This window comes from Balearica regulorum, chromosome 21 (genome assembly GCF_011004875.1).
Source record: "Balearica regulorum gibbericeps isolate bBalReg1 chromosome 21, bBalReg1.pri, whole genome shotgun sequence".
NCBI lineage: Eukaryota > Metazoa > Chordata > Aves > Gruiformes > Gruidae > Balearica > Balearica regulorum.
In genome coordinates this window covers 5,889,625-5,911,451 of record NC_046204.1, presented here as the reverse complement: position 1 = coordinate 5,911,451, position 21,827 = coordinate 5,889,625, and the positions used below count along the sequence as shown (strand labels likewise).

The 21,827-nt window shown below is 50.1% G+C and overlaps 1 protein-coding gene across 1 annotated transcript in view; it reads right to left on the bottom strand.

The window, feature by feature from the left end:
- Nucleotides 1-481: 481 nt before the first annotated feature.
- DISP3 (dispatched RND transporter family member 3) overlaps nucleotides 482-21,827 on the bottom strand; it is a 43,695-nt gene continuing 22,349 nt past the window's right edge. Inside the window, exons 3-21 of the mRNA XM_075773050.1 lie at nucleotides 21,308-21,527; nucleotides 19,512-19,648; nucleotides 18,943-19,077; nucleotides 18,558-18,718; nucleotides 18,052-18,191; nucleotides 17,128-17,273; nucleotides 15,481-15,642; nucleotides 14,366-14,527; nucleotides 13,802-13,924; nucleotides 13,061-13,197; nucleotides 12,197-12,378; nucleotides 11,613-11,743; nucleotides 11,338-11,513; nucleotides 10,211-10,337; nucleotides 8,936-9,081; nucleotides 8,414-8,573; nucleotides 7,920-8,033; nucleotides 6,763-6,929; nucleotides 482-6,058 (exon numbers count right to left, since the gene is read on the bottom strand). Coding sequence (XP_075629165.1) covers nucleotides 5,696-6,058; nucleotides 6,763-6,929; nucleotides 7,920-8,033; nucleotides 8,414-8,573; nucleotides 8,936-9,081; nucleotides 10,211-10,337; nucleotides 11,338-11,513; nucleotides 11,613-11,743; nucleotides 12,197-12,378; nucleotides 13,061-13,197; nucleotides 13,802-13,924; nucleotides 14,366-14,527; nucleotides 15,481-15,642; nucleotides 17,128-17,273; nucleotides 18,052-18,191; nucleotides 18,558-18,718; nucleotides 18,943-19,077; nucleotides 19,512-19,648; nucleotides 21,308-21,527 — 3,089 coding nt within the window. The 3' untranslated portion in view covers nucleotides 482-5,695. The remainder of the gene's footprint in view (nucleotides 6,059-6,762; nucleotides 6,930-7,919; nucleotides 8,034-8,413; nucleotides 8,574-8,935; nucleotides 9,082-10,210; nucleotides 10,338-11,337; nucleotides 11,514-11,612; nucleotides 11,744-12,196; nucleotides 12,379-13,060; nucleotides 13,198-13,801; nucleotides 13,925-14,365; nucleotides 14,528-15,480; nucleotides 15,643-17,127; nucleotides 17,274-18,051; nucleotides 18,192-18,557; nucleotides 18,719-18,942; nucleotides 19,078-19,511; nucleotides 19,649-21,307; nucleotides 21,528-21,827) is intronic.

Sequence of the window (21,827 nt, the reverse complement as noted above, 5' to 3'; positions counted from 1 at the left end):
GAGTAGCACTCTGCTGCTGCAGCACGGACATGGAGACAAAACCTTGACCAGAAGTCCATGCCAGTCAGTGTGTTGTGAAAAACTGCGGTGCTGCAGAGGCAGGCAGATGAATCCCCTTCTTGGCAGATCAGCACAGAGGTGCAATCTTCATGCCCTGCAAATAGCGCACTACAGAGCGGAGGAGTAAAAGGCCTCCACAGAACTTGGATAAAGCTCCTGCTCGAGCCAGCCCTCTTGCACACCGGTGTGGGATCCTCAGCTGGCTTTTACAGACTGTCAGCTTTTCTGGATGTGATAAGTTGGCTTCAAGGGGCCTGATTTCAGCAGCAGGAACAATCTTGTGCACGTTGGGAACTGGTGCCATGTCCTCATCCCCACTGCATTACTTACATGCACAATATATATAACATGTCAGTGCCACTCTGGCCAGTGCTACTTTTACAAGCAACAGTGACATGGTGATGAGTGAAAGATCCAAACATGCGAATGTCAAAATTTTTTATTTACAACAGTCTCCAAAAATCAAGGAACACTGAAAATAGTGAGGGTAGGAGACGACTTACAAAAGTAACACGCGTACGTTACATCAGGAATTGTGCTACATCACTCTGAGAACCGACACTCTAAGGTCTGCACACGACGTGGCAAAACGGCAGTGCCCTCCCTCTGTCCTTGGGGTGCTCACACCTTTTCTCCTCTTGGCTTTTGAACCATCCTCCCTCCCGTTTGTTCTCTTCTCCCTTGCAAACCTTTCTGCTCATCTGTTTGTCGCTCTGCCTCTATCCTGGCCGTCCCCCTCCCAACCCCTCCAGCACCCGCCCAAAGGAGCAGCAGAAGGGAGAAAGCCAAACAGCCAAGTAACTGTGTCCTCAGGATGGAGACAAGCCTTGAAAGACCTTTAGCTCCTGGACCTGGGGTACTAAGCCAGGGCAGAGCAGTTAGCGGAGGCCTTTGAAAAAACCTGTGAACTATGGCTTGCGTGCTATCTGGGCTGAGGAGTGATTTCGGAAGAAGTAACCAAGAGACTGAGTCTGTCCTGTCTGGCTGCAAGTCCATCAGCACAGCTTCCTTGGTGGACAGTGTGGGAGGATTCATACACGTCACAGGTTTAAATAAAAAGCCTTTTATAACATTCCAGGAGGGCAGGCTGCTCTGGTAAGAAAATTCAGTGCAGGACAAGCTAAAAGAATTAGATGCTGTGACATAAAGCAACATTCCAGTTTGCTCCAGCAGAGACAAAGCCAGGGGACTCCAGAGACCATTGCATCCAGACTACTGTATCAGTGGTCCCAGTAACTCTGTAAGCATGCCACACATCCTTCTCCTTGGGATATTTCTCAGGCTGCCTTTGCTCTGGCATAGTTTCAGATCCAGCAGGGACTGAGAAACACAGCCCAGCTCAGCCACTGATCCCCTTTCAGCATCTGCAGCCTTTGGAATTGCTGAGGTCAGTGGCCAAATCTGATGCTCCAGTTGCCTGGAGAGAACCCACGTGAACCCAGCACCTCAAGAGGCACCACAACCTATGGCAACAGAGCGAGGAGACCTGGGTCTATTCCTTCCTGCAACACTGATCTTTGCAAATCACAACAGCTCTGTTCCTCCTCGCTCCAAAGCAGATTTTGACAGGGCTGTTGTGAGCACAGACTCTCTCCAAGTGTCCACAGCCGTGGGGAGCCTTAAACTCACTCAGCAGCTCTGCTGAAGGCAAGGAGCAGCAACACCAGCTCTGTGCATATATCACAGTGCTTCAACACTGGGGAGCGGTTCCCTTCTGCGACTGCCCCGGGCTGGCAGGGAGAGAGCTTCTGGTCAGGCCAGGACCCGCTTCGTTTTGTAGGAGACTGCACAGTTTCAGAATGACCCCCATCCTGAAACATTGACTTTTCAGATTGTAAGCCTCAAACCAGGATTTACTAGGGAAAAAAAAGTGAGTAGGCAGTTAACCGAAATATTCCATTGCAGTGCGCCGTAACTGAGAACTTGTGTACATTTCTTTTTAATTGCAACGAGATTGTTTTGAAATGGAAAATCAGAGCATTCTTTTCCGAGTAAGGCTGTCTGCTGTGTTCTACTGTTTAAAAACATCAAAACTGACAGCTTCACATGAAGCCTTTTAACTCCCTAGCTTCCTCTGCCTGAGAAATTCTCCCTGAGACAATATCCAGCCACTTTTGGTCCAAACTCTGTGAGCACCTTAGGCACAAGCAGCTACCACGGAGAAGGCTGAACCTTGCTCAGTAAGATGACAGGGCCCAAGAGATGGTCTGCGAAACAGAGGAGTCATCAGAGAAATAAGATAGGCAGAGATGTGGGAGGAATTAATTTAGGGTGAGCATCTGCTCCCGGACCAGTGCCAGACAGGTGAGGCCTTGCTTTTTATTGCTACGAGCATCTGCCTCGGAGCACCGATTCCCAGCAGGGCTGTCAGCCCCACCTTCGCATTTGCTCAGATAAACCCATCCGTTTTCTTACCTCTATAATTTTATGAATATTTTCTAATCCCAAGGAGGATGCTGCCTACATGGAGATGGATGTACACATCTGCTACTGATTTATTGTCTCAACAGATGCTTGGGGAGATCAGGGTGTTGTAAGCATTGTGGAGAAGGCTGGGCCCAAGCTCTAAGCTTCTTTCACTCCACAGCACATGGAGAAAGCACCGGCCACCCTGACCACAGAGCTGTGCAGAGTGAAAGGGTAATGGGGCAAATACCCAGTTAGATCTTAAGACAAGTGTCATGACTGTTTAATCAAGTTTTCAGCTTACCAACATCCAGTGAGTCCTTGCAGTGAAAAGCATCTTGTAGGATCATCTCCTGGCTCTTCTGCCATCCTACTACAATCTGGAGTAAGTTCCTCCTCTCCTTGCCTCAGTTTCCTTGCTGAAGAGTCACAATCTCCTCAATATGCCTTTGTGAATCATCTGCTACAACTCTGCACTTATCTCAGGCTCTCATTTTCCTTTCTGAATTGCTCCAGCCATTACTCTCCCAGTACCACCTTGGACAAACAAGGGCAAGGTGATGCCCTACTCCTGCTAGTACCAGCCAGCCCTTCTGCACTGTGGAAGCCTGGGCTGGCCAGAGAGGAGGAGGTAAAATGATATCTTGTCCTTTCCTCTGCCTGCTCCAGAAAACAGAACAGATCCTGCCAGGTGCCAAGAACTCCGTTATTTTTGTCTGCAGATCAGACACTGCCAGATCAGACCCAAGAGACATGAAAGGTTTTCCACTACTTTGAAATTAATCTTTGCCTTCCAAGAGTGGCTGAATGAATGGTCCCAGCATGGTGAGTCCAGAATCACTCTGGGGGTGGGGGGGCTTACATAGCCTCTTTATAGTGAGCACAAACACGGGACACCAGGGGCTTAAATGAGCTTTAAACTTTGCAGGATTCAAAGCACATCTACACCTTGTCTTAAAAGGCTTTTCAAGGTTTCTTCATGCTCACAGAAGGGGGAACTTCCTCTAGGGGTGAACTCAGCACCTTATTCTCTTGTCTGGTGACCTGGAAATATCCATCAGCTTTAATCACCCCAAGGAGTTTGAAGCATTAACTAAATTCAGGTCAAGCCACCAGCCAGAGCATCCTTGGCAGCAGCACTAGGGCTATCTCGCTCTCCCCTGCAGCACCCACACGGGTCTCACGGGGCTGTGTATCATCAACACGCTGCTCTCTACGCTCGCTGCGACTTAGGAGTGCTCAGGGCACCACTAGTAATTAAATTTGGAGACCAGACATAGAGAAAAGCATGGCTTACAGATCAATGTCAGGGCTAAACTGCGCACAGCAGCCATCCAGGCAGCACAGCTTAAGGATACTCAAAAATCCTTTCCAGAACCATTTATTCATGGGCACAGGGTTCATTATGAAGGAACTGGTGTAGATCAGAGGTAGGTGCCAAGGAACATTTAACACTTTGTGGGAAGGGGTAACTCAGCAGCATCATGGGATGGGGAGGAAGAAACCAGGTCTGTTCTGCTCATGCTCTCAGCACCCTCACTGCCTGCAGCAGGATTGCTCTGGATTTCCCCCGGCATCAACGAGAGTCCTGTCCTGGCACTCCTCTCTCCAGCTGACACCTCGGGGAACCTACTTTAGGAACAAACATTTGATCCAGTTTCAGAGATGACATGACGTGAAGGTGTAAGACTGGCAGGGATCAGAGCAGGGATACTGAGCCAAGCAGAAGCAGCTGCTGGTCTGTCTCAGCAGCACCGTCCCCAGAACTTGGCTGGCAACAGGGATGGGCTTCCTAGAATTTCCATCTTAACAAGGGGGTCAGTCCAGACAGAGAACACAAAGCCACCAGGGACATGGTATCTGCAAACAAATGGAGTCAGGCTGCTTTCTGGCCACCCCCCTCTATTGGCATCCCTATAAATAATGTTTAATGCATCTCCCAGTGGGCTCGACCCCTCCCCTTCTGCTGAGGACCAGATGTGCTGCATATCAATGCACACACTTAGCTATTTCAATTTTAAAAATATGATAGAATCAGTGATGCTTAAAATGTACTTGTTAATGGCACCAGTTTGTGATTTCATTTTACTTTAATATAAGCCATCTGCTCTGAGCAGGCAGCAGTCGCAGACTGAAGCTCCGCTGCCCTCGTGTCTCCACCATGGAGGGTGTCTCTAAGCTGCCACAGAGGATGCACCACTATTTATCCACGCATGCCACCAGATATGGGCTCTACCTGGCCCCAGCGGTTAGCTCATCCTCAGGCTAAGAGCTGACTGCCCTGACTGAAAGGCTCTGCAAGGACCTCAAGGGTGTCTGTTTTCTCTCCGCCATGAAGAGCGGAAGCAGTAACTGGTGAGGTCACACACTGAGGAGGAGGTGGGACTGGGCATCAATACTGCCTTGGCCTCACTGCTGAGATGAGGGAGAAGAGGACAGGCTGCTGAGAGCACTGACTGCATTTCTGATGGCTGTTCACAGACCCAAGAGATCCCAGGAAAAGGTGCTCTGTCCCTTCAGAAAGAAGGGGAAAGCCATGCCTCCTGACGCCCTCCACAAATGATGACAGCAGGTCACTGCAGGTGGTGCTACCCAACATCTCTAGTTTGGATCCCACAATGACACCCATAAGAGCTCCTGTGCAGGGAGTTCACTGCTGGTCTAGCTTGGGTACAGGGCACGCTATTTCCCAGGCCCGTCCAAGAGCTCACTGCTGTTTCCAAAGGCTCAGGGAATGAGGCACAGGCTTGGCGCAAGGGTAGGACATCACCTCAAGAGTCAGCGTTGCAATGCTGACCCTGGCCAAGGGGAGGGGAGGGACAGAGGGAAGGGTTTTGAAAGGGAGCAGATGGCCTTCCCAACTTCTCCCCTTTTAGCTTTGCGGTTCCAGAAAGCTCTATTAAAAAAAAAAAAAAAAAAGAAAAAGAAAAATAAAGAATGAAAGAAAAGCAAAGCAGAAAGAAAATTGAGAGGAGACCTCCTCCCCTCCTACTCACGGGCTGAGGTATTCCCTGGGCAGCCCTCACTGTCCGTCATCCATCCATCACTACCCAAAATAAATACAAGTTTAGAGCAAAACCCATTAGAAAATAAAGTGCATCTGGAGTTGAAAAACTTCTGGAAAATGGGGATTTTTTTCCTCTTTTGTTTTCTTAGAAAAAATATCCTTTAAAAAAAAGAAAAAAGAAAGGGAGCAAGAGGACAGAGCATGTAGCTCTTGGCATAGGGTCTACAGGGCTGTCCCATTAGGGAGAGGGATCTTAAATCCGCTCTTCAGCAGGGCGAGGCAGATGCATAGACCCAGCAGGCCAGCAAGAAGCACCCCCACCACAGCCTTGAGGCAGGAAGTCCTGCTGCGGATGAAGGTGCCAGGCCCCATGATGCTCAGCAGGGCTGTGCTCACAGTTAATGTGTACAGGATGGAGACTCCTGTGTTGAGGGCCACAATCTTCCCAAACTTGGCAAAAGGGGCAATGATGCAGAAGAACAGTGGGACGGTGGCAATCACTGTGGTGACGGCGCTCGAGACAATCGCCACACCCACGTGACGGACTGCTTCAATCGTCCTCCACTGGCGGCACGCTGTGGGGTCCTGGCAGAAAGGACAGCAGTGTTAAGGTGGAGTGGGGACAAGCACATGGGGCTGCGCTAATGATTTAGTCTTTGAGAGGGTGGCTTAGCTCGTGGGGTCCTGGTCCAGGACAAAGATGCTGCGTGAGTGCAGGTCAGACACTTGATGCAGTCTCTGAGGTTAAAACCCAGTAGAGGCAAAATCTGCTGGATTTTGTGCCTCCTTTTGGCCACATCACACTGACTGCTGGGCCTACACAACAGAGACGCTGCATGCAGATGCTATGCCTGGGATCAGAGATCCCCAAGCTTTTGTGGTCTCCTTCTTCCCAAAGAGGGAAAAGATGTTAACAAGGCTGGAGAAGACCTGGAGGTCCAGCACAGCACAGCAATTTGCAGAGGTTACAGAATGAGCGTAGGGCCATTCCAGCACAAGACTGTCTTCACTGGGGCATTAAAGGGGGTTGCTTTGGACACAGCTGTGGCCAGTAGAAAGGGACAACTGTGTGGGTTGGACCCTCAGCTAGGTTTACTGTACTTGGGTACACAAGCTCGAAGCAGCCTCTGACTAGTCAGCCTGACAAGCAGCAAGCACCCCAGGCATGCTGCGAGGGTGGCAAGAGGCATCCCCCCTTGCCCGTCATGTCTTAGGTCCTGCATCACAGCTGAGTGGCACGGAGGCCACGAGGAGAATGGATACAAGACTATAGGAAGAGAAGAGCTCACCTCTGCCTGGTGTAGTGGCAGGTTTTCCCCTGCCAGCAGGTAGCCCTCCACCAAGTGCACGCAGTAATCGACAGAGGAGCCAACGAGGATGGAGAGGGAAATGGCTTCCACAGCTCCCATTTCCCAGCCAGACCAGTACATGATGGTCACCACCAAGCAGACCACCCCTGTGTGAGGAAGTCATGTTAGGTAAATCTAAAGGACTCTGGGAGTGCTGCCCAGGCCTACTGCCACAAGTCAATCACCGGGGAGTTTGGGATCGTACCCCTGCAGACCTGCACGCTAGCCAGTCTGAATCTTGTACACACTGTGTGCTGCCCAGAGGCAAACGCTGCCCTCACCTTCCACTGGCCACAGGGACCATTCAGCAGGTACTCAGACCTGCTGGGGACAGTGAAGCACCTAATTAAATATTAGACAAACTGCCTAATGCCAATTTAGACTAATGCTTGCTAAATGAATCCAAGCCCAGGCAAGTGTGCATGTGTGCACACATGCACTACAGAAAAGAGAGCCCTTTGTTTTGCTTGCTGGAGTTGCACACAGGCACATACACAGGGTTTTCTTAAAGGCAAGAGTGATGTTTGTTTGTGAGTCATGTGTGGGAGACTAAGTGGTTTTAAAATTATAGATTTGATTTTTAAACTGAGAAGTTTAGCAACACACTTAGTCCACAATATCGTCAAATCACCAGCCAGGGAGAGGGAACTATTTACAAATTTGCTTCAAATACTAACAAAACTGCTAAAATATTCAGCTTTTAAAATCTCCCACTGCTTGGAAACAGCAGCCATGGTACAGATCCTTCGGAAGTAGTGCAATTGTTATTCAGAGCATGTGGGACTTAATCACATTATTATACATAACAGGCAGGGATGGCATTTGTGTAGCTAAAACCCTTATTTAAACAAATAGAAGGGATTGTGTAGATAAAACACACTGGGAATTAGACACACACATCTACTTTCCCAACGAGGTTCCTGTGCACTTGTTGAGAGTTTCTCCTGTTCACCTAGGTATATCAGGACTGGCTCCTGGAAAGCCAACAGGGTTTACACAGGGTAAGAGCAATTCAGTTCGAATCAGACTCAGCAGTGCCGCAACCCACCAATTTCAGACAAAGGGAGAGCTTGACACATTGGAATTGGTGTTTTTACCTAAAATGCTGAGCAGCACTGGCAGCAGGAGGAGGATGTGAGTGGTAAACACCGCCACTGCAGCCACACAAATAACCAGCGAGAGGACAAGACCGTACAGGGCACTCTGCACTCCTGGAAAAAAAAGAGCCAGCTAATTTGACTCCTGGAAGGTGACAGCTGGGATGAGAAAGGCACTGTGTCCCTGCTGGCAATGAGGCAGGCAGGGACGCACACTGGGGGAGATAGGAAGGGATGAAAGTGGAAAGTGGGTGATCAACTTCTTGCCTCTCACACCAGCAGGGCAGAGTCCCTTTCCTTCTCTATTTACCTGGGCTCTGCCTAGGATTTTGATGGTACATGCTGCTTGGGGCAGAAACAGGCTTTATGAGTTTGCACAGCAATGGTAAGGGACTGGAGATGTAATACATGCCCATCAGATGAGACAGAGTGTGCTGTGAAGATGTATCAAAGAGTGTGGGCTCCTCAGGGAGAGAAACATGGCAGTCACTTGCCTATAATCTCCATGAAGATCTGCTTCCAATGCTCACAGGTCTGGAAACCGTGACGGAGAGCAGAGCCCTCTGGGAAGAGTTGGAGTTGCTGCTGCAGGAATGTCTCCCATTTCAGGTAGTCAGCATACGTCTGGAAGGAAGATTTCCCTTTGTAGGTTGTCTGTAAGAAGATGAACATGTTATTCTCATGTCCTGCTCTTTGGGCCAGGGTATGCATAGCAAGGGAAGAGGTAGAACAAGCCAGCTGGAGTTGCAGCACCAGGCAGTACTGGCAACAGGCAGATGGGCAAATCTGCCACCAGCTCTTTGCCTGAGCCCTCATGGTAAGAGCTAACTGTGGCGTAAGCTGCCACTTCTAGCAACTTGTCAGCGCAGCATCTGTCTGCAACAAGGCACAAACACTAGCAAATGCTAAATTATGACTGCAAATGAAAGTGGCCAGTGCAGAAAGAGCAGAGCTAAACCCCTAGAAGTCGCAAGAAGAAACTGCCACAAGGATAGGTGGCAATGCCATGTGCTCACCGATTCAAATGCCATGGAGATCCACTGCACCTTCCCATCCTTCACCCCCACTGCCCCATGAGAGAGCTGTCCAGGCAGCAGGTTTGGCTCAGGGATGTTCTTGCACTCAGGGTGCAACATCTGCAGAAAGGAGGAGATGCTGTAACCTGGAGAGAAAGAAAGAGCAAGGGATGTAGGAGTGAGGGGGAAAAAAACAAGAGAAAGTTGCAGGCCCCATTTGTCAGCAGCTGCTTCCCCTTGCAGCTCTGACTTGTCAAGGCCCTTGAGGTCTCAGCACCAGAACCCTCGGGTGCTGCTAGCTTGAGAGGGCACTCTGTGCTGTCAGCACTGGCCAGGACACTACCAACACTGTTTGTCCCCAGCTCTCAGGAAGCAGTACAAACAGCAAGCACTGGGGAGCTGTCTGCCTGGCCTGGCAGGCATTTCCTCCAGGCATGAGATTAGCTTTTGGCCTGAAGCCATTATACACTTCCTAGACTCAGCTCCACAACTTTGTGACCTCCAAAGTTGGAAGAGACAGTCACTGGTTAGGTATGCGAAGCCACAGGGGCAGTGAGTAGCCTCATTACAATGAGATCAGGTGTGATTTGCTGGTTATTCAGGAGCTATTAAGAAAATATTTACTTGTCCAAAAGATTGTAAGTGTATCACAGCAATACTCATGACTGGAAAGAACAGATGAAATTCTATTCTTATCTTCACTGGATTAAATCCTGAAGACTATGCCCAGTGTCTTTGGAGTTAGAGACCATTTCTCTTTCTCATCTCCCAGAAAGCATGACCGGGGCGTGTTCTAGAAGGGTAAAGCTGCCTTGCGAAGAAAAGCAGGCAGCAAGAAGCAGCCACCCCTTTCTGCTTTGCTGTTGAGGACCCCAGCTTGAACAAACACTGCTGCAAGCAGAGCTGCAGAACAGGAGTCTGATGCTCCTGTCACACTTGCTGTGTACTTCTCATCCCCAAAATGGTTGGCACACCACACAGAAACACAAGGCGAATGGCCCACGGAGATGGGGGCTGTAACTTGAGCCAGGTGGAAACACGCAGAGCTGTGCTGCGGCCAGGTCAGGAGAGCTGACTGCTGAGAAGCACCTCTCCTCCCTGCACTGCCGGCGTTTATCATTGACTGGTACCTCCTTTCCCTTTCCCTGCTTCATCAAGCCAGGATCTGAGGGTTTAAAAGCCCTTAGCAGCCACACTGCTCAGACTGGAGGGGGAGAGCCAGTCTCCACCCAGGGTCTTCCCAAGGACGCTGTGGCTGGCGTTAGTCAGACCTACCAGAGGGCAGGCACTGAGCCCCTCCTGGCTTCACCAGCTCCGTGTTGCTGGCAATGGCTTTGCAGAGGCGGCACAGGTTGCCAATCTCTTTGAAGAGGTCGAAGCTGTCATCATAGATAACGCTGCCCTTTCACAAGGAGACACAACAACGAGAGCACCACACGTGAGGCATACACACAGCAACTGGCACAAGAAGGCAGAAGCCGAGTCCTCTCCTGGCTACGCAGCCTGGGAATAGCTTATACAGACCACAGGCTATATGGTGGAAAAAACCCACCGGACATCTTTGTGTCACCAGACAACCCAGGAAGAAATTACATGTCTTCCCTCCCTCCCCAAAAAAACAAGTCAGGCAGTATGACAGAAGCACTGATAAATGAATAGCCGCCATGCCATGCCCAAAACCGCTAGGGTCTGCCTAAGGAGCAGCTCTGAGTCTCTAGTAGTGCCCAGCAGGAAACTCCAGCTTTCTGCCCACTCCACTGTCTGCATTTCACGCTGCCCCCTCCAAAGGAAACAGGCAAAGGCTGATTCTGCACAGTGCCCCCAAATCAGAAGGCAGGAAGAATGGCAGAAAGCTAAAGTGCATCTTCCAAGTGACCAGAGTTGAGCATAAGTTTGCTGGGGAAAGGCTGTGAATGTGTCAAGGGAGATAAGCTGTTCCTGCAAAAGTCACATTTAGTAACCTTTTCCCGGAGTAATTGATTTGCATTTTTTCATGTTAACACCTCACAAGATAAACAGTTATAGAAAAATATTGGTTCCCTGGATCTTGAAATTATAGTGAGATTTTTATACTGAGCTGAAGATGGGTTTGCTTCTAAAATCCTCAGGAAAGCCAGACTTAGACTCAAAATTAGAAGGTTAGATATTGCACTCAGAAAGGGATTTTCTGAAAAGTCTGAAGTGATTTCAGTAACAGCTTCCTGAGCTCCATTATTTGTGAATTTGCCAAAACAGAAATGTACTTTTGGCTCATCACACTGCTACCATCTCTACTATTCCATATGTTTAGATCACTGGACCACGCTGCTCAGGCTGTGGGGATCAACTAAACACCATCCAGAAGACCATCCTTCACTCATCAGCCCTGAGCATGCCTGTCCAGCATGCCAGAATGCGTGTACCATGTCTCCGATGACGTGGTTGTCCGGGCGTCGTGTGCGATTAACACCTCTGATACCAAACACTACAAACACCATGGCTCCCGTGTCTACCAGTGGTCGCACCGCTGGCTTCCCGCAGCCCGTGTTCATGCAAGGATTAAATCCAGAGGTGGCTGACAGCTTTGCTTTGGGTGCAGCTGTCAAATACAGAAGAAAAGGTTGGTTACATTAGAAGGTGGCAAAAGAAGGTCTGACTCCCTGGACCTAACAGGCCGAACAGGTCCTCATCAGCTTACCTTTCTCACTGGGCACATAAAGGATGCCTTTGGTGGGTCCATCTGGGCTAGAGCTGAGAAGACAGCCAGGAGGTGCTACACACACTCGGCCATGGTAAGGGGGCTTGTGCGACTGGGCAAAATACAGTTTCCTGTGCAGCAAAGAAAGTTTGTTATGGCGGACCAGAGGTAGTAAAGATGATGCATCCAACGCATTACACGGAAACAGATGTTCTCAGGGACAGTTAAGGAAAGGAAACAGTGAACAACTCCAGACCTGGGTCCCTAGCCATTGCATATTCTGTGCTGCCTGTTCAGCCCAAGAGTTCAGGTAGGTAAGGGCAAGACCAAGACAAGCAATGTCTTTTTGCCACCCAAAGAAGCCTCTTGTCACAGACCTGCACCTGCCAAGCCTTTGGCATATTAATGATGCTATGGGCCTACAAAATAACTGCAAAATGGGGCACATTTGTAGCAAAGCAAGTCCTAGGGCCACGGATGCCACCAACTGACGGCAGGACTGGCACTGGACGTTAGGCATCCCGTATCAGCCACTTGGCTGTGCTGGTTTTGCTGCCTGGCTCTGCATGCGTTTGGAAGGTTACCGTGTTCGCTGCTGCTCCTTGGCGGCCACGTAGAAACTGAAGTCGAACTTCCAGCCTCTCTTGGTGTCACAGGACAAGGTGGTCATCATCCACTTCCTGGGGCTCGTCTGCTTAAGCAGCCCTACTGTGGACACACAAGCTGTCAGCTTCCTGGTGAAGTTACCGAAAGGCACTCTATACACCTAAGCAATGGATTAATGAAAACAGACACTTAACTCCACAGGGTTGCAGCCTCTTGCACATTAGCATCACACACTCCCCTCCTCCCTGAGCACTGGCACAGCCACACAGAATGAGCACTGCAGGCACAAACCCAGCCAGCCCCCAGCCTGCCTCCTTCCCAGGGTTGGCCAGTGTGTGATGGGGCCCCTCGCCACCCCCATTCTCTGTGGCCTAGGCTGAATGGTGGCTGCTGTGTCCAGGATGAGGGACATCTGAAAGTGAGTCCTCCTGGGAGTGCATGTGTCCAATATGGCCTATGCACAAGCAATGCTGCCTGCTCGCCTGTGTCTGGGGATGGACAGAAGGAGGCAGTGGGAATCCAGCTGTCTCAGTAGCAGTTTCTACTAGAATGAGCTCAGCCGATGATGCCAGGCCACATCTGATCTCCACAGACACTCACACTTCTGCTCCCATTGCTGACAGTCACATCGCAACACCAACGGATAAGTATTGTGGCGCTGCGAGACAAAATCTCTAACAATGCCAAGCAAAATGCCCTCCGCATTAGCTACCTCACTGCAATGCCCTGCAAATTTCACCCTGAGCTACCTAGGACCCCATGGAGAAATAGGAGGCTCTTGTGCTCACCTGTTGAGTGCTGCACTCTTGATAGAGGGGTCCAACATCCCCGGACTGACTCACCTGGAATGAAGGCACCTCCCCGTCTCCCGGTGACACCATCTGCCAGGGGGCAGGGACACTGGCATTGAGTGAGAATCTGTAGATGGCTGGCCTTCCCTTGGTTCTTGACTTGGAGACGTACACAGTCCCCTGGAGATCTGAAGAAAACAGAGGGCATGAGGGCTAGTGGTACTTCTCAATCAGCAAATCCTACAGATATGGAAAGCAGCAAAAGAGGGTTCGTTTGGTCTGCTGTCTCCTCTGGGGCAGCAGGCACAGCCTCTGCCTTCTAGCAGCACAGCACATCTTCCAAAGGTTTTCACAAATATATCCTGAGCTACAGTAATTCCTGATGGCTTATTGATTCATGTCATCTTGGGACCTGGCCCAATAACTTTTATCTTCAAAACCCCTTGCAAAGCAGGCTGAATTTACTCTCGTCATGGCCTGCCAACAAGGTTGTGACACAGGACTGGGATGCAAAAGCTCTGATCTCCTAGCCCTGTACTCAGAACAGAGGGATTTGTCACTAGACTGTACTGCCACCTGGGTTATGGGACCACATCCTAGAGAACAGCAGGCATTCAGGGAAGGGGGATTGTAACGATGCCCCTTACATCCAGCACCAAGCTGAGGCTCAGCAGGGCAGGGTCTGAAGAGAATTATTCCCCATCAGCTATTCAAATCATATGATTTAGTCTTCACCCAAGAGGACCCTTGGACCCTAGACCCAAACATGGTCAGTCATCATGCCCCACTTACCTTGCTGCCCTGTATCACTTATGCTCCCTTTGCTTCCCCAAGGTGACCCTGAGCCCCTCTTCTTTTTTTCCAAAGAGGTTCGGATGTTGTTCTGCAAACTGTGGGGCTTTTCCTGAAACAAACCTGTCCCACAAGGTTAGTCAGGGAGGAAAGATTGAATGACATGACAAGAGACTGACCAGCCCTGCACACACCACAGACTCTGCTATTGAACACGAAACCCTAAGCAGGGAACACAGAGCCACAGACCCCCAGCTGGTCACTGGCATGGGACTGGCACTTATGAGTAAAAGTAGTCAGTTTTCATGGACTATAAAGGAATTGCTCCAGGAGAAACACTCAGGTAGTTCCTGGCTAAAGTAGAAAATACCTTTCAAAATATTCCACCTCTACAGGCAACTCAGTTACCCCACACCCAGTGTGCGCCTCCCCTCAACAGGGTCTATCCAAATATCTCCAATGAGATATTTGAACAACGTGGGCCTCTACCTCATGTTTCAGCTCCTCCATCCCAGGGCTTAGGCCAGGCTGCACCCAATGTGGTCTGGGGACCAGCACTCTCACCTGAGCAGGTAATGCAGGAGATGCCTTCAGCACTCAGGTTGTATTTCAGGTCTAGCAGCACCTGGATGTTAGTGTCTGGCCGGAATAAGACCGGAGCACGGCTAGCTGGATGGAGGCGGCTAGCAAAGAATATGGACAGGAGCAAAACGAGGAGAAACAGCCCTGCAAGGAGAAGCCCAGGTAAGTTTGTGGGGCCCTACATCTTGCACTTAGGACACACTCAGACAGCACACTCAGGGGTGTGGCAGAAAGATGGTATTTTCAACAGGAAAAAGGAACAGAACCTAAAACACACGGGCAGCTGGGCTTTCTTGTAATGGTCCCATGCCTGGATAACCCCATCAGGACTTAGAATCATAGAATGGTTTGGGTTGGAAGGGACCTTAAAGATCATCTAGTTCCAACCCCCCCTGCTATGGGCAGGGACACCCTCCACTAGATCATGTTGCCCAAAGCCCCATCCAACCTGGCCTTGAACACTGCCAGGGAGCCAGGGGCAGCCACAGGTTCTCTGGGCAACCTGTGCCAGGGCCTCAGCACCCTCACAGGGAAGGATTTCTGCCTCACATCTAATCTAAATTGACCCTTCTTCAGCTTAAACCCATTACCCCTTGTCCTGTCACTACACTCCCTCATAAACAGTCCCTCACCATCTTTCCTGTAGGCCCCTTCAGGTACTGGTAAGCCGCAATTAGATCTCCCCAGAGCCTTCTCTTCTCCAGACTGAGCAATCCCAACTCTCTCAGTCCATCCTCACAGGAGACATGCTCCAGCCCTCTGATCAGCTTTGTGGCCTCCTCTGGACTCGTTCCAACAGCTCCATGTCTGTTTTGTACTGGGGCCCCCAGAGCTGGATACAGTACTCCGGGGGGGTCTCACAAGAGCGGACACTTGTCATTTCAGATCTGAGTGAAAGGAGAGGGATGGAAAAGTTTGAGTTCCTCTTCTCCTTAGGGACTGACTGTTCTGAGGACACTCTTCCACTGAGTTAGAAGCCATGTATTACGTCCCTTTTCTCAATCCCTTGTCACTAATAATCAAGGCTTGGGGACTGACTGAGATGCTGTCAAACCCTCTAAAATCCATGCAGATGGAATATCCCGCTCTTTCCTTACCCACAATCACCCATCTGCTCTTCACTGCAGACCACAGCACCCAGTGTTCCAGCAGCTCCTGCAGATGAATTATCAAGTGACCCCGGTTGCTCTTCTCTGCAGGGAGCTGCAGATTTTCTGGCATCACAGATACCAAGGGGACATCCCCCATTTCCAGGGAGACTAGAGAGAGAGAGAAATCAAAGGCAGTCTCAGTGCTCAGTGTGATGAGTGTCCCTCATAGCTTTTTGCTCTCCTTTACAAAATCTTCTGCAAAGCGCTGTACAACTCACTCAAACTAAGGAGATTGAGTATGACCCAGGCAGAGGCAGTGACTTACCCAGGATGTCCTAGGAAGCACCTTTCTCAAGTCACTGCCATGTGATAGCTACATTTCTAAATCCACAGTTCAGTCCAAAGCCTACAGGCCTTTCTTCCTTTGCCAGATCCCACTACCATTGTCCATATGGTCACAGGGACACTGCGTGCTTCTTGGGCCAAGCTGAATTTGTCCCTGTCCCACTAAGTATGTCTTGCAGCTAATTACACAGGTGACCTCTTCCTGGCTGCAGCCTGGCTCCTATCTCATCTCTTTTCTCCTGCGCAGGGATGCCTAGGGAACTGCCCTCTTCTCTCCAGGTGAGAAGTGAGCACTTGCTGTAGTGGGGTCAAAGCATGCCTGGCATGCTGTACAGCTGACCCACAAACCATGCTTGGTCACCAACTGGAACAAGCTGCTTTGCTTCTTCACAAGTTACCTGATGCCCAGGGGTCCCAGGAGAAAAGCATCCTGCCCAAGGGAAGGGGATATTTCCATACATTACCATTGCATGTGGCTCTGGCATACTAAGGAGACAGCTCTTGCAGCACAGTGCCAAGGCTTAGTCATCTGCCTATCAAAGGCAGCTCAGAGCCTACCCTGCAGGGAGGGGGTCTGCACGCGGCTGTGGAATTGATGGGCTCTCGGCCATTGAGCCGTTTGCCTTCGGTTCCAGTTTGCTGCTAGGCCTGAAGGCTACTCAATGCCCAGACCACTCCCTTTGTGGGTTTTAAAAGAAAGAGATTCCAGCAAGTTTTAAAAGCCAAGTGCAACAGAGCATGACCCCGTAAGCACTCTCATCTTCGATAAGGGTTAGAGGGATTATCTCCTGCTAACAAGAGACAGGGAATTTCTGGGCTCTTTTTCTAGACTGCTTATGTGGTCTCAGGCAAGTCATTGCCCTCTTCTTGCCATGACAGAAGACATGGTCTGAGGAGGTGATGCTGGAGAATAACAATGTGTTCTCTCACCTGCTTCCCAAATGCAGTGCTCTGAATGGCAGGGAAGAGGGGAAAACTCTTTACTCAAAGGTGAGCTGTCCTGGTGCTATGGATTAGATGTTTCATGGCTACGTCCACATCACAATCAGTGATTCCAGCCAGAAAGTACAACCCACATTAGACCCAGGAGGATTAGCAAAGCAGTTAGAAAGCATGTATCGACCCCCACTGAAGATCTCAAAGCAACTTACAACCATTAGGGAGTTCAGAATCCTACAGCCTCCCATGACAGCACCATCTCCAGCTTAAAAGTAAGGAAACTGAGGCATGGGCCAGCGGCAGGGACAGGACTGCAGGATGAACAGGGCAGTGTGGTCCCCCTGAAGGCACTACACAGCAGGCACATACCAGGCTCCTCCTCCACACTGAGCAGTGGGATGTCATCATCGAGATAGGGAAGCGTTTCTCTGCCTGATCTGGAGGTGGCCTCCGAGGCAATGAAGAGATCTTCAGCCAGGTGCAAGGCACTCTTTTTGGTGCACTTCTGACTACAGCTGGATTGGAGCAGGGAAGGAGACAAAGGCATGAGTTTTAAGCCACCTACCCTGCAAAGAGTTACCAGTGGGCTCCTTCAGTGACAAGGAGAACAGCAGCAGCCTGCTCCAATTACTTGGAAAGACAACAGGCAGTGACATGAGCAATTTCCATGGCTAAGTGCTGAGAGGTCGGGGCTGAGCTGCTATGGCAAAGCAGTAGCAGGGCTGAGCCATGAACGCTGGGCACTGAGTGACGGAAGTTTCAGGAGTTCATCTCCCTGCTAATGAATTAAATCAGGCCAGGTCATCTGCACTGCTAAAGAGCAGGGGAAGGGGAAACGTACTGACTTTCAAATACAAATCTGCACGCACTGCTTGTGCTCACAGGCAGAAGCAATGTTGATCTAACTTGCAGGGCCTGTGTCTCCACAGCTTGAGGATTCAGCTGTGCAGTAAGTGCTCTGAGGACACAAATGGCTTCAATACGCCATGGGATTCAGCAAAGACATATGAGTGGCATTGCTGAGTCTGGCTCCTGGGAGGCACCTGTGCACACACCAAAGGGAATAAGACTGCAACCTGGCCCTTCCATTTTACTCCAATCTGGAATGTCAGAAGTTACATTTCCCTTCTGTTAGAGAGACTAACAGGGAATGGCAAAGCCAAGCTGCCTGAGGGGGATGAGCTTAACTGAGAGGGATGAAATAACTGAGATCATAGGGCAGGGATTTGCACACTGCCTTGGCCATGAGTTCCACAACAACTTCCCACCCACACAAGGAGTCTCCAGGCTCACCTGGTTTGGCAGGAGGTCTCTAGTGGGGACACATAAAGGGTCCATATTCCAAGAGCAGCTGGCATGGTGAAGAGCACAGCCACCCAGCAGCAGGACACAATCAGCGACATAAAGAGTCCAAAGTCATGCACAGCTGGGATCTACACGCAGAGAGAGGACATGGAGTTGGGATCAACTAGGGCAGGAGACCTGGAGAGATGTCAGGCCAGAAAGAGGTATCTGGAGGAACCTGAGAATAGCACATCCTGACCTCAGTCATGGTAGTCAGCAAACCTGGCAGGTACAGAGCTGAGCTGATCAGTGGCACTGGAAATATTGCCCTGGATGCTGATACAGGGAGACTGTCCACTGCCTTAGAGCAAGTATGGGACAGCCCCCTAGGGCAAGCAAGTCCGGTATGCCCCTGTGCTGGAGGACAGGGGTAGAAAGATGGTGCTGGCAGCTTCCCTCTATAGGAGGGCCTCTGGCAGAAACAGAAAGCCCCAAATTCCAAAGCTGCAGTGTACCTGAGAGAAGATGTTGGCAGCATATGCTGCGGCTGTGGTCAGGGAAGTGAAGAAGGTGGCCTTCCCTGCTGTCTGGATAGTATGGATCATGCGCAGCCGCAGGTCCTTGAGGTGGGTGGCTTGGCGGTAGGTGTTGATGAAAACAAAGACATCATCAACCCCTGGGAAAAGAGCAGGGAGACTGTGATACTTTGCTTACAGTAGGGACACATGCTAAAAAGCTATTTTCCCTTCAACATCTGACCTGCAAGTATTTCCCTTACAAGTAATGGAGTGAAAGGGATTGAAAATTCAATCCGCATTTGCCGCCATCACCTTTCTCTCTCCTGCAGGCAGGAGTTACCGTAAGGCAGCACAGGTAGGTTTTGAGTAAGGACGTGCTTACCAATTCCCACAATGACAAAGGCAGCCACACCATTGAGTATACCCAGGTACTGGATCCCAAATACAACGTGGTACAGGAACAGAGCCACCAGGCAGCTTAGCCCAATACTGGCAATGCCAAAGAACGACAGGAACACTATAGGAGGAAAGGAACATATTAAAAATAGTATTTCTGGCCACCCTCTGGGAAAACAGACACCTCGCACCTGCGCTGTGGGAGTAACAGTTCCCAGGAGTGTGTTCGTGACAGAATAGCTCAAGGCTGCAAAGGTATCGCTTGCAGACTCCTTCCCGTAAGGTCCAGCCATGAAATTACATCAGCTTTACACTAGTGTTACTAAGATGGGAATCTTGCATCTTATTCCTAATCTCCTGTGAGCCTTCTCCCCGATTCTGCCCACAAATCTCTGCTCTGGAGAATCAGACTTGCAGGACCTTCTGCATGCTGCTGTGCCACAAAGTCAGGCTGGTGTCAGGGCATCAGAGCGTCTCCTGGGGCTTGCACAGACACAGGGAGTCATGGCATATTTGGCTTCGTGTGAGAGCAGGGCAGCCGTGACTGCATCTTACCTGAGCAGGAGGTAAGGATGTAGACCAAGACAGCTATGCAGCTACTGCTGATGAAGGCCAGCAACATGTCATTGTTGAAGGTCCTCCTCACTTCATAGTCAAACAAATCTGTCCCTCCGTACAGCACCTGGACCTTGCTAGAGTGGGAAGATGTGAAAGAAGGAAGAGGAGTAGGCAGAGTTGAGTGTAAAGGGAGCAGAGCCAGGGGATTTAACAAAGCAGAGGATTTAACAAAGCACAATGTCTCCCCAAGAGGCAAAGGAAGTCACTGCTCTAATAAACTTGGTAGTTCTATGAGCAAACAGCTCAAAGTAGTGAGAGCAGGTTGAACAAGGTTGCTGCTGGAGGTGAAGTTCACACAAGAAGGGAAAAAAATAAAAGAGCAGGTCTAATATTTTTAAAATTCCTCCAGTGCATGGTGGGTCTTTGGCACTAATAAGACTTCTTGCTGTCAGCAAACAGCTCCTGAAGCCTCCAAAGCCAATTCCATCTGGAATCCTAATCATTGCTTATTATATTAAGCACAAAGGTAATAACCAGCAGATGCAGGCAGAATGAGAGCTTATCAGAAACCATATGATTTACCAGCTTCTGCTTCTGGAAGCAGGCTCTGAGCGGAAGTAATCCAAGATAATTTAACCAGGAGTACAATAACACTGCACCATAGGAAGCTATCAGGAATGCGAGTTCCAGAACTGAGCCTTGGCCCTAATTCCCTTTTGGCTTCCCATAACTGCAACCTACTCTGCCAGCCCATTGCTGAGGACGCTCTGTGGCTGCCTGCTTTCAGGGCTGACACGGGCTGGCTGCCTTTCGCTCTGCTTTTGAAAATCGGCATCCCTTCGTTCTAGGAGCTATTGAGATTCAGAGCAGTAGAGAGCTGGAGACTGAGAAGGTACACTGGCACTGGGGCTCACCACCTTCCCTCAGCTGTCTGGATACCGTGCTACTCTTTTAGCCCTTTTAGCTCTACTTTACCATCTCCCTCTCACAAGCGCTGAGCAAAGCTCTATTCAATCAAAGTCTCACAGACCTGTGGTGAAGAATGCCTGCATTTTCTGAAACGCATCCCTCCCTGGAACTCCCCTCCCCATCTCTCCATACAAAGAGCAAACACTTCTGGAAGGAGTTACACTGGCATGACCAAAAGCAGAATAACAGCCACAGGTTGATGCCTTGAGTAAGGACCATCTCACTGCCTGCACCATCAGACCAGCTGGGGCCGAATTCAGACCAGGAAGGCAAAGCAGCAGCTCTGCTGGAGCCAGTGGAATTGGACTTGTGAGATGGAAGCAAACAGATCCAACACCAGACAGGGGCTGAGTGGAAAGGCAGGCACTGGATTCAATCTCTGGCTACCTTTCATTGTCTCTCTTCCTGCCTCTGGCGTGTTGCTGCAGTAGGAAGTGGCATTAAAGCGAAGCATATGAGTGGTTTGCTGCCATATGCTCCTCACCCTCATTCATTGTACCTGAGCCCAACTTCCAAGGAGATGCTTTTTCTCCTTCGTCTGGAGCATTACGCCATGGCCACTGTTCCAGCCTGACCAGCACCAATCTGAGCTGGCACGCCAAGCCTTCTGTGCCTAGTGCTGCCAGGTGAGACTGAGTGCTGCACAGCTATCGGAGCGGAGCAGGCATGTCTGCCCTGCGTAAACCTTAAGACAGAGCTTTTACACCCTGAAGGGCCTATTCCATCCACTCCTTCAGTGCAACAGCAAGTACCATCCTCTCCAACCTCTGCCTTTCCCTGCTCTCGTGTGCTCCCAGCAAGGCACCCTCTGCACACACCCTCACCTTGTGGATTGCTTGGCCAGCATGGCCACATAGGTGATGACAAAGTTCTGGAACTTGTGGCGCTGCTCCTCCCAGCGGTCCTCCACTGAGTAGTAGTTTGGCAGTGGTGCCCCAAAGAGGATTTCGCTCCGCAGCAGGGAGCTCTTCATGTTCTCGGCAGACAAGCCCTCATCCACATACCAGTAGAATTCAGGATGGGTCATGGCCAGCTCCAGGGACCCTGCAGGAGAAAGCAGCACCACTTTTTTAGTTGACTTGGCAAGACACAGGATCTATGTCCTGGTTTTGGCTGGGACAGAGTTAATTTTCTTCCTAGCAGCTGGTATAGTGCTGTGTTTTAGATTCAGTATGAGAATAATGTTGACAATCCACTGGTGGTTTTAGTTGTTGCTACGTAGTGCTTATCCTAAGTCAAGGACTTTTCAGCTTCCTGTGCTCTACTGACTGAAGCTGGGAGGGAGTACAGCCGGGACAGCTGCCCCAAACTGGCCAAAGGGATATTCCATACCATATGATGTCA